General features: G+C 52.2%; 1 protein-coding gene across 2 annotated transcripts in view; it reads right to left on the minus strand.

The window, feature by feature from the left end:
- The window catches only part of NMNAT2 (nicotinamide nucleotide adenylyltransferase 2), a 26322-nt gene extending 15882 nt beyond the window's left edge, over positions 1-10440 (minus strand). For both annotated transcript variants that reach the window (XR_007890039.1, XM_051624959.1), the window contains exon 1: positions 10266-10440. Coding sequence is in view for 1 of the 2 variants with exons in the window: in XM_051624959.1 (XP_051480919.1) it covers positions 10266-10350 (85 nt within the window). In the remaining variant the exon portion in view is untranslated. The remainder of the gene's footprint in view (positions 1-10265) is intronic.
- Positions 10441-17273: the final 6833 nt, after the last annotated feature.

Consider the following 17273-nt stretch of genomic DNA (forward strand, 5'->3'; position numbering starts at 1 on the left):
AGGGGGCAGAAAGTGGTCGGAGTGATTTTGGCTGAAATCCCCCTCTCCTGGAAGGGTTTTGGAGGCCATCAGCTCTCCAGCTGCTGTAAAGTGATGGAAACGTGATGTAGAGTGACATCAATCTGCAGCACAAATCTGGCCTGGAGCTGCTGAGCTGAGGCTGCATCAGCTTCAGTGAGGCTCTAAATATCAGGAGAAGAAACTGTTTGGTAAAGGGAGGGGAGAGAGAGCCTTCCAGAGAGCCCCAATTGCTCTGTTCAAAACGTTATCACCCTGGGCCCAGGGACAGAGTCTTATCCCTCTCTCACAGCTCCCTGAAGGAGGTTGTAGTGAGGTGGGGTCCAGTTTCTTTTCCCAAGGAGCGAGAGATGGAACAAGAGGAAATGGCCTCAAGTTGTGCCAGGGAGGTTTAGATGGGATATCAGGAGAAATTTCTTCCCTGAACAGGTTGTCAAGCCCTGGCCCAGGCTGCCCAGGGCAGGGGGGGAGCCCCCATCCCTGGAGGGATTGAAAAGCCCTGTAGATGTGGTGCTGAGGGACATGGGTTAGTGGTGGCCTTGGCAGAGCTGGGTTAACAGTTGGGCTTGGAGATCTTAAAGCTCTTTTCCAACCCCAAAAAAATCTGTGGTTCAATAAACAGGGCAAGGGTGGCAGCAAAAGGCACCTGCCAAATATTTTCATTATCCTGCCGTGTTCTTATTTAGCTTCCACCAGGCTGTGTGTGGCTAGGTTGAAGTAGGACAAGCATCTGAATCATTGTCCCTGGAGTGGTCCTGGTCCCCATCTTAGCCAGCCACAGGCTGGGAAATTGGTGTCACCCAGTGCCTTCTTTTTTTAAAAAATGTAGGGGGAAAAAAAAAAAACCAAACCAGCTTTCCAAGCCTGTTTCCTGCTGCCCTAATTTCCCGTGCAAGCACTGGGTTTGTTTTCATCTCCAAGCTGTTGTAACACATCAAAGGCAGCTTTGTTCACCCTGCCACAGGCAGTGCTGCTCCTCTGGGCTGACCCAGGAGTGGATTTACCATCCCCAGCTCCCCAGGGGGCATTTGCTCTTCATCCATCTTGGGTTGCCTCTACGTGGGGCTTTAACCTCCTGCCACCACCTCTGTTAGCACAGCATCCGAAGGCCCTGCTGGGATCAGTGTTGGATGAACTGGGAACCCATGGGCAGAAAGCTTCTCACCTAGGGGTGGCTGAGAGGCCAAAGGGGGTGCTGGTGATGGGGGCAGCCCAGGGAGGATGTGACACCCAAGGGACAGCACCTCCCGCAGCCAGGCCTTGCCTGCTTGCACCCCCCTACCCATCTATTCCCAACCTCCCCTTCCCCTCCCCCCAAAAAAACAAAAAGAAGCATCAATGCTTCTTTCACAAAAGCACCAGAAGAAAAGCTCTGCCTTCCAGCATTCCCAGCCCAGCTCCAGAGATCTCTGGGAAAACTGGATTTTTTTTCTCTCTCTTCTCTTGCCAAAAGGCTCCAGCAAAACGTGATCTCCTTAGGGAAGGCTTCAGCTCAATCAGGGATCTTCAAGGAAAGTAGAAACCTTTGTGGAGCAGGGGATGAGCAAATTCTTCCTTGCCCAGCTCAGAGACGGGTTCCACACCCATCCCGTGGGAAGCAGCTCTGAGTGTGCCTCCTTCTACTCCAGCTCCACACCTGGTACATCCCAGGTCTCTCTTCCTGTGCTGAGCCCTGCAGTGGCTCTCAAAAACATGCATTTCTAAAGACTCTGGGTTTTTTTCTGTTGCCAAAATAGGGATCTAGTCATTTTCTGCTGCCACAATCGGGCTGCATCTAGCAGCTCAAGCTTGCTGAAGGGAAGGAGCTGGTGCTGGAAAGGAGAGAACAAAGGCAGTGCTTCCAACCTGGGTGGTTTTCTGGGTGTGTGACTGCACACCGTCAGCAGGTGTGATGCATTGCTGCCTCAGGTGGGATGGGAGCTCTGCTCTGGCCCAAGTTTGTTTTCAGGGCCGTGACGGGCGCCGTGCCTGCCTTTCTCCATGCATGGCACCCCAACAATGCAGCCCTGCTTGGCTGGGTGCTGCTGGCACTACGAGAACGCTGGGGTTCAGGTGTTCATAGAATCATAGAATCCTAGGGGTTGGAAGGGACCTCGAAAGATCATCTAGTCCAACCCCCCTGCCAGAGCAGGGTCACCCAGAGCACATCACACAGGAACGTGTCCAGGGGGGTTTTGAATGTCTCCAGAGAAGGAGACTCCACAACCTCTCTGGGCAGCCTGTCCCAGGGCTCTGTCACTCTTACAGTAAAAATTTTTTTCTGATATTCACCTTGAACCTCCTATGCTCCAATTTCCACCCATTACTCCTTGTCCTATCACTGGTCATCACTGGAAAAAGCTTAACTCCATCTCCCTGACACTCACCCCTTACGTATTTGTAAACATTGATGAGGTCACCCCTCAGCCTCCTTTTCTCCAAGCTGAAGAGACCCAGCTCCCTCAGCCTTTCCTCATCAGGGAGATGTTCCACTCCCTTAACCATCTTAGTAGCTCTGCCCTGGACTCTTTCCAGCAGTTCCCTGTCCTTCCTGAACTGAGGGGCCCAGAACTGGACACAATACTCCAGATGCGGCCTCACCAAGGCAGAATAGAGGGGGAGGAGAACCTCTCTTGACCGACTAACCACACCCTTTCTAATGCACCCCAGGATGCCATTGGCCTTCTTGGCCACAAGGGCACATTGCTGGCTCATGGTCATCCATGTTAGAGATGCCAGAGAGGATGTGCTCAACTCAAAGGCCAGAGATGCCCTGGCTTTGTCTCTGTCTTGGGCTGATCTGTCTGTCTTGGAGACTGCTGGGTGTCTGTAGCTGCTTTGGGCTTCCTGGGCCCAGGTGGGGTCAGGGTTAGGGTTGCTTGTGCTGTACATTGAACAGAGCTGGATTTTTCTGCTTGCCCTTTGCTCCCCAGCAGCCAGTGGTGGGACACAGTCCCAGACCCATCCCCAGTGCATCTCTACACTTTCATCCTTGGCTCGGGGGACCCCTTGCAGCCCCCCAGCCTTGCTGCCAGCAGGGAGGCTGGAACATGCAGGGGTGAGTGAGGATGGCTATTTTGGACCAGCTGCTGCTCAGATGCTCTGATCTGTGCCCCCCATTGCTGTGGTACCTGACACAAACCCACAGCAGCCTGGCAGGAGAAGCCAAGATGTGAGCCCCTCCCCACCACGGCACCAGTTGGGGGAGATAAGTGTCTTGCCCAAGGTCAGGCAGGAGCTGTGGGCTGCCTCTGCTGGGGCTTAGCATTCAGCTCATCAGTCCCCTCAGCATCACAAGGGGCTGCTGTTAAAAAGTGTCAGAGAAGACAATGCAGGAGGTGTGAGCATCTCAAAGAGCACAACCGGTCTCTTTCTTCCATGAGGTTGTAGGACTGGATTTCTCACTGCTGGGTTTGTTTATAGTCAGAGGAAGTAAGAGAATGTATGTGGCACATTCTCACAGAATTTTAGGAGGTGGCATTGTCACAGAGACAATGTCATGTCCCACAGCCTGTAATAAATACTGCTAAATATTTAAGAGCTGATAAATATTTTAAGAGAATCTCTGAGTAGTTATTGATGGAGTTTAATCTGGTGCTTGGGAAAATTCTTCCTCTCTGTGCTCTCTGTGGGTCATAAAGAGGAGGTGAAATGCTCAAGATGCAGGAAGCTGGTGATGACAGCCATGAAAAAAGAGGCTGCCCAGGGTGCAGGGGAAGGAATGTGACATTAACTGATATATCACGGCACTCAAAAGAGTCATGGGTGCTACCTGTGAAAGATTTCAGCTGTTTGTTTCAGTCTTGTGGGCACCAGTGGCAGCTTCTCTTCAGGAGGAGAGCCTGGCCAGCTTTAACTTGAAAAGCTAAAAGCTCCAACTCCCCGTGTTCAATGAATCACCCAGGGTGCTAGGAGCAGTGTTTGTTCTGGCCCTGCCTCAGGTAGGATCCTTCCTGCTGCTCTGCTTGTGCCATGTGGAGCTGAGCTGAGACTGAACCTGGCCCTCACAGTCCTTCCTGTCCTCCCAGGGTCCCATCACCCACTGCTCACTCCATCCATCACTCCAGCTGATCACACACTTGCCTTTCAGGCCGGGGATGAAATGGAGACACGGAGCAGCCTTGCAGGGGCCTTGACTCCTTCCTCGTGCTGCAGACAGCAGAGGCAAAGCCTCTCTCCAGCTTTCTACATTGGGGCTGGAGGGAATTTTGCTTCTGGACCTTTGCAGATATGCTCCTGTTCAAAGGGAAGGGAGCAGCTGCTGTTCTGCTCCGTTTCTCCCAGCTCTGTCCCAGGCAGCGACGCTCTCGTTAAACCACCCTGAGGTTCAGTCCTGTCCAAACAGGAGTGATTCCAGGAGTGATTCCCGACCTTCAGTGTGTCCTGGCTGGTACCAGCAGGACCAGGGCAGGGACTGTGCCCTGTGCTTGGCGCTGGTGAGGCTGGACCTCAAATCCTGGGGTTAGTTCTGGGCCCCTGAAGACAAGAAGGACATGGAGGAACTGGAGCGTGTCCAGAGAAGGGAAACAGAGGTGAGGAAGGGGCTGGAGCACAAGTCTGATGAGGAGTGGCTGAGGGAGCTGGGGGTGTTCAGCCTGTAGAAAAGGAGGCTGGGGGGAGACCTTCCTGCTCTCCACAACTGCCTGAGAGGAGGCTGGAGCAAGAGGAGGTCAGTCCCTTCTCCCAAGTAACAAGTGACAGGACAAGAGGAAATGGCCTCGAGTTGTGCCAAGGGAGATTTGGATTGGATATTGGGAACAATTTCGTCACCCAGAGGGTTGTCAGGCCCTGGCCCAGGCTGCCCAGGGCAGTGGTAGAGTCACCATCCCTGGAGAGATTTAAAAGCCCTGTAGATGTGGTGCTGAGGGACATGGGTTAGTGGTGGGTTAATGGTTGGACTTGATGATCTTCAAGGTCTTTTCCAACCAAAATTATTCTATTATTCTAACCTACTAGGAACAAAGCCCTCAGTTCCTGCCTCTTCCTCCCTCTTTACTTCCAAAAGTCCAACCCTTCATCTCAGCACCCTCTTTCTGTGACACAGCAGACCACAGGTGCTGCTTCTCTGGAGGGGCTGAGTTGAATAATCAAAGAATTGCCTGCTGGGATTTTTTTAATGGCTCAAATTCTCTTCAGAAGCCATATAATGGTGAGTTTTACTTCTGATGGCAGAGTCCTCTTTCATGGTTTTACATCAGACATGTATTTTACCCAGCTGCTGGTTGGGATGAAAACTCTCAATAACAGATACATGTAGGATACAGGGGCAATTTCATTCTAATTAGACAAAGAGGGCAAGGAAAGCAAAGATGGGGGAGATTCCCTGAATTTCAGGATCCATCCTACCCATGAGCTTTCTGTTCCTGCACATGTCCAGGTCCAGACACTGTTTGAAATGAAGTGGGTGGGAAACTCTAGGGCCAAACAGGTTTTAAACATCTATGGTACCAAGACTCCAGATGGGAAGGTTGTACCTGAAGGACATAAAAGCATGGAACTGTTTTGAGTGGAAAAGAGCTTTAAGATCATCAAGTCCAACTGCTGACTCAGCCTTGCCAAGCCTGCCACTAAACCATGGCCCTAAAATGTTTTGCAAACCCATTCCTCCTGCAGGAGCTGACCTGGAGCAACCCATCACTCCATAAACCAAGGCCCAGGAGATGAGACAGCTGGGATAAAGACATAAAAGGTATGCTTAAAATTGCCTATGTGCTATCAAATGCTCAATAATGCCCAGAAAAATAGTTGTTTAAAATGCCAAGTGCCTCTGAGAGAGGGAAAATACAATATTCTGACCCTTTTCTGGGGGTCACCCTAACTGCTACCTCCCAGCTCAGCTCTGAGCATCCCCAGCCTCCAGGTCACTGCATCTTATGGGTACTGTGCAGTGGGAGAGGGGAAGGATGGTCAGAAGTCTTCCTCTTGCAAGGGCAGGGAGATGGCCAAGAAAGCACTGATGAGCAGAGGTGAAACAGCCGTGTCAGGGTTGGGTTTGGTAGGTGACCCAAGCTCCCGGGATCAAGCTGCTCTTAGAGCTGTGCAGGAATAAAACCATGATTGGTGAGCCAGGCTGTGTCCTGGAAGCCAGAAGTTTGCAGGTGAAAGGTGATTGGTTGTGAGGAATTCCAGAAATTTGAAAAGGCAAGAAAAAAAATCCCTCCAGTGACAAAATGGGGAATGTGGGCATTTACAGTGAAGCCTTTGCTTCACTGAAGGAAAAGAAAACAGGAAAAAAAAAAATCAATAGCAAAACCCTGCATCTTGGTGGACCTGATACCATCTCCCCACCAAGCCCCTCATGTTTCAGCTTGCAGGACTCACCAGAACAAGCCTCTGAGTCTCACATCTCTCCACAGGACAGGACAAGCCTCATCCCACAAAGAGTTACATGGCAACTCACCCAACATCTTCCCTCCAGCTCCAGCAGTTTTTTGGTTCCCTCTCTGCTCCTGCAACACCAGGAGGGAGAACCACACAAATGCTGGAGCCTCTGCCCTTGCACAGGGACACTTTTATTCCCAGTATTTTAGCCAAGGCCAAAGAGAACTGCATGTATTTATGTTTTTTAAACTAAAACCCCAGGCTTTCTGCCTGGCTGTGCAGGGCTGCCCCTGAAGCTCAGGTAGGAGGGGGACACTGTCGGGTTGGAGTTCCCTGAGCTGGGATAGGGAGGGGAAAGGATTTAATTTGCAAAGCAAGCAGCAGCTGGTCAGCTGGAAGAGCTCCAGTGTCTCCAGTGCCTTCATGGGGCTGTGAGGATCCAATGGTGGGTGTGATGTTGGTTCCTTGGCACCTTGGGTGGCATCGCTGTGAGGAGAAGGAAGCTGCAGTGAGATGGAGGGAGGGGTCCTTTGGGCAGCAAATCCCCCTGCAGGGGATGGGGTTGAAGCATCTACCCCAGGCTGACTGTTTCTTTGAGTGTCAGTGGGAAATTGAAGTGAATTAACTCAGTGGAGTTTGGTTGTCTGCTGGCCATGCCACTGAGGTAAGCAGCTGGTGGGGTTTTCGGGTGGCTTTAATGCAGGACTTCATCCTCAGCCCTCTTTTTGCATGAGATCTGCATTTTCTTCTCTGTACCTCTTTTGGATCTCAATGGAGCTGCATTTCAGGCCACCCATGTTCAGGTCGTTTCAGAAACAACCTCTGCTCTCTTCTGTCCTCCTGCCTGCCCCCCACGTGAGCACCCAAAACTACTTCTTGTGGCCACGTAGAGCTAGAAAATACAACTCAAAATTGTGACTCAGAACATACATCTATCTCAGAGCACATCTGATGCCACAAATAACTCAGAGTGTTTTCAGGGCTATGTGGGTGTTTGCCTCAACCCCTTGGTAGGCATGGCTGTACAGCCTGTCCCTCACCTTCTCTTGCTTATATGTTACAGATGGTAAATATGAATGTATATGTATGGTATTTGTTTTATATGCACAGACATGAATCAAGCTCACTCTGTGAGCCCCAGCCTTGTCACTGGCAGAGGATGGAGGGAGCCCTGTAGCAGTAAGTTCAGCTCCACACAGGGTCAGTGGTGGGTTGTGATTGAAGGTTGTAAGAACCCCAGCTTTCTGAAAGCCCAAGGATAACAACAATACTGGGTCTTCAATTAACATGGCTGGTGGAAATAACAATCCAGTGGGAACCTTGTACCCTGCTAGACTTCAAAATAATTAACCCATCTCTTACTTGGCTAAAAATCCTGGAGGGAAAGGTCTGCTTTGGGCCTGAATGAAGCATGGTAAGATCCAGAGGGAGAAAAACCATGGGTGGCACCCAAAGGTTTGTCTGCAATGGCATCCTGGTGCAAACCTTCTACTTCCTTTTGGCTTTGTTAGTGCCACCTGTGAAATACATAAACTGCATCTCACTCTGTTAAGCAAAACTCCTCCTGTCAAGCTTGTGAAGCCCCAATTTCTCTCTGAAAGATAAGTCAATCTTTTGGCACAAATTCAGCTCTCTGAAATGCAACACTTACAAGATGGAGTTGGACTCATATTGCATAGAGCTAAAGGAATGTAATGAATGTTAGTTGAGATTTCCATGGCTTCACATGATTATTCTTTTAGACCCAGGGGAAGGGTTCCTCAAACAAAAAAGAACAGGGATTTGGAAGCTAAATTCTGGGTCCTTTCCTTGTAGAAGACTCATTTGTCCCTATTGGTTATCTCAATCCTTATATCTCAGGTTCTCCAAAGGACATACGGATAGAAAATTTCCACCTCAAGCCCTCCTGCTTGAGCTAAAACATGTCTTCCTCAGAGGTGTCTGAGTCTTGACTGACAGCCTTCAGGTGGCAGAGAATCCATCAGGTGCCCAAACACCTTTTCCTACTCCTCGATTGCCTTCACTCAAAGCCACACACCCTATTTGTAGCTGGAAGTCGTGCAGGATCCAAACCTGCTCCTGGCATCCCCACCAGCCCTTCTCCTGCTGATTGAAGGAGCCCCCTTCCATCATGTACCACACGTCCCTCCCCCGAGGAGATACACAGAAACCACGGTCAAGTTGCTCCTTAACATCTCTAGGGATGGATCTAGACAGAGTCTCTCTAGACTCTTGCCACAAAGCCCGATTTCCGGAGCTAATGTAATTCTCCTGCTCCTCCAAGAAGGGTTTTGCTAATGAAGATGAAAATAATACAACTTCCCTTCTTCTGCTTGCTATTCCCCTGCTCATAGCTACAAGGACTGTGTTTGCTGCTTTATTTACAGCGTCACACGGTGAGTTTATATTCAGCTGGTTCTAGACTATCACAACCCACCATCTCATCAACCCTTGTTTTATAAAATCTATCTTGTTCCTGGTTTTTAGTCCACTGAATATGGGTCACCTTGATATTTTTAGTGTTATTTTTCTTAATCAAAACACTATCTAGGACTAAACAATGTGGATCACAGACATCTGTTTTACCAATAGCAGCTTCCATCAACCAAGGTCCCTGCAATTTCATTCAATTACTGGTTTTATTTTTGAAACAGTTCCTCTTATTCTTTGTCGTTTGCAATTTGTTTTACCATAGGGAAGAGGAATTTAATTTTTTTTAAGTTCCAGGTATATGGATGCCCAGGGCTACATTTTGCTGACGTTAATGAAATGGAAAAACAATATGATCATTTGCACCTAGAAAAGCATCATTTCCTAGCTTGCTGCTCAAGTCATTATGGTCTGCAAAAACAACCTCTGACGCAGAAACACCCCGAGCTGATTTCAGTTATTTTTCCTCTCAGAAACTTAGGCACAGCTTTTAACAACCTCAGGGATGCTTCTCCAGCTGTAGCACGGGACCTTCTGGCCTCAAATCTCCTATCAGACAGCGGGGATGGTCCTTCTGTCTGCACTCCCAGAAGAGGAGCTGATCTTTACACTCCCATTTTATTCGATGGTCTTCAGAGGACACTGCACCCTCGGAGGACTCCTCCCCAGCCCAGGTAAGGGGTTGTTTGTGGAGGGATCTCCGGGCATTTTGAGCTTCACCCGAACTGTCTGTATTTATGGCACGTCAGGCTGCCTTTGACAGAGCCTGCCCTTCCTCCCTCTTCCCATCCCTCCCTCCCTCCCTCTCTCCTTGCCTGAGCAGGCTGGAGCAGTGATTCCAGCCTCCCCACCATTTGGATCAGCTCACGGATGCTCAGCAACAACAACCATCTCGCGTGAACGTCGCCAATTCCTTGGACTCTCAGCCCAAAGGTGGGGTATTCCAATCTTTCAGTTAGCCCCCCATATTTTTTGGTCCCTTCTGCCATACCTGCCTTTAGCTGCTTGGCCGTGTCCCCCCCCCTCTCCCTCCCCAGCCAGACACGATATCCAAGCGCTGCAGCCACCACAGCCTCGCAGACCCAAGGGGCCGGGAGCCCTTCCTTGCCAGGACAGAGCCCGGCGGGGTTTTGGGGGGCGGTGGGAGGGTGACAAGGTGAGCGCGGACGAGGGGGAAGCGTCACCCCGGGATGGATCTCAGCCCATCGCGGGTTCAGCACCTCGGACAGTTCCGGGCCGCGATGGGGGCCCCGCCGCACCCCCCATCCCGGGGTTGGGGTTTGGGGGGGGGACGACACACACTCGGACCGGGGCTGCACCCCAAAACAGCCCCCCCCCAAGAGACATCCCCGACCTCCCCCCAATCCGCGACGGGCACCCGAAGGCGGCTGCACCCTAAAACTGCTCCTCCACCCCCCCCATTCTCGGGGGCTGCACCCCCTAAAACTACCCCCCACCCCCCCCCCCCCCCCCCCCCCCCACACCCCCAGGGTGCAGCCCCCGACCCCCGCACTGACCGAACATGTGGAGGTGGCCCTTGGTGATGGGGTTGAAGCTGCCGCAGGCCAGCAGGATAACGTGGGTCTTGGTGGTCTCCGTCATGGTGGCGGCCCTGCCCGGCCCTGCCCAGCCCGGCCCCGCCGCTTTGTGTGGCTCGGTGCGGCTGCGGGAGGGACGGAGGAGGCAGGGAAGGAAAGAGGGAGGGAAAGAGGGACGGAGGGAGGGAGCGGGGGCGGCGCCGCGGCTGCGGGAGAGGAGCTGGGAGCGCCCGCGCAGCCCGAGGGCGCGCACACGGACGGCACCGGATCAGCCCCCGGCTTGGCGTGAAGGGACCTTAAAGATCATGTAGTCCTGACCCCCTGCACGGGCAGGGACACCTCCCCCCAGCCCAGGTTGCTCCAAGCCCCATCCAACCTGCCCTTCAACACTGCCAGGGATGGGGCAGCCACAGCTTCCCTGGGCAACCTGGGCCAGGGTCTCCCCACCCTCACAGCAAAGAATTTCCTCCTCATGTCTCACCTAAATCTCCCTCTTCCAGTTTTAATCCCTTCCTCCTTGTCCTCTCCCTCCCTGCCCTTGTCCCAAGCCCCTCCCCAGCTTTCCTGGAGCCCCTTCAGGCACTGGAAGCTGCTCTAAGGTCTCCCTGGAGCCTCCTCTTCTCCAGGCTGGACACCCCAACTCTCTCAACCTATATGCACAGCAGAGGGTCCAGCCCTCTGAGCATCTTTGTGGCCTCCTCTGGACTCACTCCAACAGCTCCATGTCCCTCTTGTGTTGGGGCTTCAAAACTGGACATACACACACACACAAGTGTGCACACACACACGTGCAAATCTTCACCTGGGGTGACAGCAGGGAAAGAGGACATTCTTCAAGCCTGTCTCAGTCACACGTCTGTGCCCACCAACTGGTCCTCTGTGCACATATACATGTGTCTCTGCTTTCACAAGGCTTGTTCTCCACTCCTTAGCTAAAAAGCTCAGAAGCTGGAGTCACATACACCAGAAGACAGAAACCTCTTCTACTGTGGAGAGCAGGGAGGCCAGAAGTGCCATGGTTTTGGTGCTGAACTACAAGATGTTTCTGGGTAAGCTGGTTTCCACACTGGCAAGGTGGGGATAACAGCACTTGTTTTCCATTGTGGAGGCTCCAGTGTTTCATCCAGAGATAGCACCTTGCTCAGGTAAAGGGATGGAGTAAGGTGCATGGTCCTCTTGGCTCAGCCATCTCCCCTGGTGATGAGCCCAGAGCTCCTTGGCTTGGTACATCAGCATGAGCTTTGGAAGGGAACACCTTTGTGGCACCACTGGTCTGGCTCTAGCCCAGAGCTGCAAGAGGTCCTGTCAGTGAGGAACATGGTGCTTCTCTCCTGCACATTCCCACCTGAGTTGGTGTCTTCCCTCTCTCCCTTGGGGTGCACAACGCTGGACCAGTACGCAATGTGGGGGTTTGCCCTCTACTAGAAGACTCCTTCACTGATTCCTTTAACACAGAAGAGAATGAAACTCAGGTGAGACCCTTGAAAACAACTTTTTTTGTTAATCCTGACCCGAATCCCCACTAATTTTGCCTAGGAAATGTTGCAGGGAGGCATCTTCCCCCTTCACCCTTCCTCTGTAGCTTGTACCACCTACGTCTGTAGGAGCATCAGGTGCTGCTGCTGCTGCAGGAGGAGGACACAAAGGGGGGGGAAAACCCCACATGTGGCCAAGCTTTCCTGCTGCCTGATGATCCCCACTGCAACCCATCTCCTGGTGTGCACCTCCCAGCTCCTGCCCGCTCTGTGTCACGCTGGGGTGTGACCTTAAACAGCGGGAGAGCGACAGGTTAAGGCGGCCTGTCCAGATGCGGGTTCCTCACTGCCTGGCTGTGGCGGGGAGGAGGTCTGTGAAGTGCTGCCCGAGCTTCTTCCTGAGCCTCTCGGGGCTGGGTGCGGGAGGGGGTAAAGCAGCTGTCACTTAGCAACGCTGCCGCGTGGTGCGGGAGGGATGCGCGGCGGGCTGGCCAGCCGGGATCTCACCGGGCTGCAGAGGCACTGGTGTGCACGGGGAGAGGCTCCTCGCCCCCAGCTCACTCTGTGTGCATTTCACCTTTCATTTTTCTTCTCCTAGCAGTGTCCATCCCAGCTGCTCCCCACCCGGGCGGGTTGCTGGAGAGCCCCGAGACCCCCCAGCTGGTTTGGGCTCCAAGCCGGCACAAGGTGGTGAGCAGCCATCTGCAGAGCTGGGACAGCCAGACAGAGGGCAGAAGGATGGCTCACTCGGTTCTAGCCTCTGAGGAGGGAAAACAGCACAGAGGGAAGCAGCGACTTGCCTGCCCCGCCACGGGCAGCTGGAGCAGCGCTGCCAAATCGCTGCCTCTGGGACTTGAGGAGCCAGGCTGGACCTGTTAAGCTCACCTAAAACATTGCCTGTGGTTCACACCGAAGGGTATTTCTGCTCATGGATCTGTCCAGCTCTCTGCTGGCAGACAGCCAGGCCCCACAGGGTTGCACAGGGGTGGGACTCCTTGGTCCTCCCAGCACTGCCTTTTGCCTCATCTCTCCCCCTGGACTCGGGAGGAAGGAGGGAAACCTTCCAGCTTGTAAACTGACAGTCTGCAGACTATTTATAACAAGCCAAATGTATTGGAGAAAAGGGTAATTCCTGCTGTGGGGGCAGTGGGAGTGGACTCCTCTGCAAGGGTTGAGCTTAAAATCCTCTCCTGAGCAGTGGGAGGAGGCTCCTTGCATCTCAACCAGCTCCCTTCCCTTGCAGCCTGACCCCAGGTGGGACCTGCCATAGGGGAAGAGACCCTGAGCTGGGAGACCTCTCACTGATCCCTGCTCTGCTGCTGGACCCAGCAAGTGCAAATCAGATCCAGTTCCTTGGCCATGCTACCCACAGCCAAGCAATTGTGAGGTCCTGCCAAGGAGCTGAGACCAGTCATGAACCCACCTGAGTGTGATTCTGCCTAGAGCTAACAAGGGGGTTCAGTCTGCCTCCCCTCATATAGCTCTAAGACATTTTTGTAATGCAACAACCCCCATTTAAAAAAAACCACAACCCAACAAAAAAAAAAGGCCTTTCCTTGAGAATTAAGGATAAAAAATATGTTGAACTGAGTCACTCACTTTGTGGCCCAGCTGGAGTAAAGCCCCTGGTTCCCACAAAAGCAGGTTTTTAATTTACACCTGGTTTTGAGCTGTAACCTGGATGTCCCTAACCAACTCAGGCCTGCAAACCCAGCCCCTGGGAGGGAAGGGATGTGCAAAACTAAGGAAGCCAGACTGGCCTCGCAGATTGGGCCAGGCTGGCCTGGCTGAGCTGAACCAGTTGATGATGGAGGCCACAGGCCAGGCTCAGGGATAGCTGCTATGACAGCATTCACAGCAAGCTGTGTTCTGCAGCAACAAAAAATAAATGTGAGCCTCTCAGCCCGGGCCAAACACAGGGTTCTACTTGTGACAGTGGTACCTGCTTGAGCTGGAGGGAGCTGCCAAACCTGCAGCCACATGGAATGCAAACAGCCTGGCCCAAAGGCAGAAACCTTCTGATGAACCAAGGAGCAGGCATTTGAATGAGGAAGGAGTAAGCAAGGCTGAAGAGCAGCCAGGGAAGGAGGTGACTTACAAGAGAGGTCTGAGAATTCATGATTAACCTGGAGAGCGTGGCCAGGAACCAGCTAGTGGTGGCCTCTTCCAGCTCAAGAAGAGCTTTTCCCTTGGAGCCAGGGTTCATCACACCCTGGGAGAGGCTGCTGAAGGGCACCGTGGGACAAAGCTCCTGTGATCTCCTGGAGGTGTGTCAAGGTTTGGGACCAAACACTGGGCACGGTGGCCTCTGCAAACCCATCCCAAGCGCTGAGCAGCATTCCCAGGACACCAGCCTGGCTTTCCAAGATACCTCCTTGGGAAGAGCAGCGTGGTAACAGACTTCTCTCTTGCCTGTACCCAGCAGCAGAGCACTGGCCACAGATGCAATCAGCTCCATGGGCACTTCAATGTCTCTAATTCTGCCTGAGGTGACAGCTCAGCCGTGCAGGGTGGGTCGATCCGGGCAGCTGGGATCCAAGCCAGGTTATGTGGGATGGGCACGGGAGGCAGAGGCACTTGGGATGGCTCCCCTGCAACAACTGCTTTCTCTTTCCTAGAGGGATTTGGCTTTTAGTTGGTAGAAAAGGGCACTTCTTCCCAGAACGTGCAGGGCTTGCTCTGGGGGAATGAGGATTCAATCCCTTCGCTGCCTTGTAAATTGGAAGGATCAAAAGGGATTTCTCTAAGGGATGGAGCCTGTTTTGCCATTTTTGCTTTGTCCTGAATGATATTTGAGAGGGAATAATGAAGAGCTGACAAACCTGTACACAGACAAAATTCCTGCAGTTTTGCATACAGGCTATACTTGGAGAAATGAGGTTATAAGTAGAGTAAGGTGATGCTTTCATCACTAACAATTAAAAACCTAAGGAGTATAACCTAGGATGACAACAAATAATCACAGCAGCATAATCGCTGAGAGGGATGAATACGGGGCAAAATTAAGATTTTTTAGGTATCTTCATAAGTTGTTATTTCCCTTGAGTTCTTCAATTGCCTTTGAGTTCTAATTTTCCATATTCACAATATTTAGACTGAAGTAATCCCTGAAGCTGCAGAGGATCTGGGGGTTTGTCATTCAGTTGTTTAGCTGGACTCTGATCTTTCCTAGGAGTTCAGCCAGAGCAGCAGGAAAATGTGATGTCTCAAAGACCTAAGGGTTGGCACTGAGACAGAGTCCATGTCTGTGCTTGGAAGCAGGGAGAAAGTTTACCAAAGGGAGATCTTGGCCTCTGCAATGCTCACAGCATGCTCCTGGGTCATTAAAAATGTTAGTGTTAATGAAGAAGGATGGGCTCAGGCTCTGACTTGGCCCACCTCTCCATTCTTGTTTTGACCCTAAGGAAACATCTTCTGCTCCTCTGACTGTTGAGCTTCGATGGTCACTGGCTCTCCTCTTAGATCAACCTTGATCAGCATTTTGAGGATGAACAGGTCCAAGGGCTGTGAAATGCTGAGCTCCTGTGGCAAGGGAGGCTGCTGAAGGATGTCAAACAGATCCACAGCCAGGATTACAGGACTTTCCCTCTGGGGAGCAGAGCAGCTTTGCTCCTCGACCTTTTGACAGGGGTGCTCTGTCATTCCCTGGGTTCACAAAGTCTCTGTCCACTGTCCTCCCCCAGCAAACAAATCCCTCCCCATGCTGTGTAATTAATGAAATGGTAGGCCACAGTTATTGACCCATTAATGACAAAAATGATAAGATGCACTGACCTCCATGAGAAATCTGCTTCTCTGAAGATAAGACTTTTATCAGAACTCCCTTGAAACAGAAACTCAGCGAAGATTGATTTGAGGTTCCCCTGTAAATGGAAGGAAATTAGCCCCCTCTGCACCAAAATGTTTGGAGCAGAACTTCCCAAGAGACAGAGCAGAGCAATCAGCAGGAATGCCAAGCCCTCAAAAATGCCATGTGTGGGGGAAACTGAGGCCAGGTCTGGAGGTGTGGGGATGCAGAAGAGCTCTCTGAAATACAGGAGTGGGCAGGGAGGTAAAGTCATGGACATGCTGTCCTACAGGACACCTTTCCAACAGCACAAAAACCCCCAAGAAAAGCAAAAGGCTTCACAATTCAGAGGAAAAACCCTGAAAAACCTGCAAAGGCCCTGACATCCTTTGCTTCTGTGGCTGGAAGATACTCAAGAGGAGTGAGAAAAGGCAAAGGGAGGCTTTGTGGCTGGGCAGGCTGCCCTGATGGGCCACAGCTTCCCTCATGCAGGGGAGGAATATCCCCAGGAAGAGCTCTGCTCAGGCATTTTTATTGGCAAGAAATGGCCTAAATCATGCTGGCAACAACCACATCAGGTTCGTTTGCAAATGCCCAGAGTTTCCCACTGCCCTGGACTGAGTTCTGCCCCCTTCCAACCTCTCAGATGTTTTTGGGGCAGTGGGCTGGAACCAGAGAGGACCAAAACACCAGGGCCACTGATTCAACCCTGCGTGCTCCTCGCTTCTGCCTGGTGCAGCAGGGGCCTCAAGGCTTGTGGCCTCCTGGGTGAGATCTGTGTTTGCCACCCAAAGAGATACTGCAAGAAAGCTAGAAGGTGCCACCCTATTTCCTGGCTAAAATGCCCCCCAAACTGAGCTTCTGCCTTCAGATTTCCTCTCTCCTCCCCGCGTGCCACCGCAGGGGTCAGGGTGAGGCAGCCCTGGAAGCTCCTCTCTGCACAGGTCCAACCTGCTGAGCTCAGAAGGGCACTCACAGTTGCAGAGGACAAGGGCCTGTGCTCCAGTGGCTTGGTCTGAGGTCCAGCACAGTGCTAAAAAAAAATAAATAAATCACCTTTCATTTTAAGCAACAACAGTGCAGGTTAAGGTTGATTTTATTTTAAGCATTTAAGTCATTCCATTGCTGCCAGGGGGGGCATGAAGGTACCAGAGTGCTCCTGGGTGGCTGCCTTACAGTCAAGCCATGTGGCATTGTCCTGCCTGGGAGGAAGCCTCTAGCCAGGGATTCCCTCCAGCAAAAAACAGTGGAAAAAGGTGGAAAAGTGAGAGTTTGTTCGGCCAAGGCTAAAGAAGGGAAGGAGAACCCCTGCAACAGCCCCTGGGGGAAGAGAGGTGGAGGAAACGGGCAGGAAAATCCCAAGTCAGCACCACTGTGCTGCACAGGGATGCTGCAGGTGGGAGAGTGGCAAAGGATCTGGCTGCAAACAGGGGGTGAAAGAGAGGGGCTGGTGGAGAGGGAAGTGGCACCAACTTCAGGTGCTTCTGTGTTCAACAACGAGATGATTCAGCTCCTCCCTCAGGAGAAGGAAAGGATGGAAAAGCACGTGGAGAGTAGAGGCAAGTGGGAGGTATCCAGGCTGCCTGGTGGGTCTCCTCCGAGGTGCAGGCTGCCCAGAGTGTGACTCAGAGGGACAAGGGTCCACACCACACAACAGGAAGGGTTGAGGAGAGCCCTGGATAACTTGTCCTGAGAGCTGCAGCTTCAACAACCCTGCCCTTGTGC

Source organism: Apus apus, chromosome 7 (genome assembly GCF_020740795.1).
Source record: "Apus apus isolate bApuApu2 chromosome 7, bApuApu2.pri.cur, whole genome shotgun sequence".
In the NCBI taxonomy this organism is placed as follows: domain Eukaryota; kingdom Metazoa; phylum Chordata; class Aves; order Apodiformes; family Apodidae; genus Apus; species Apus apus.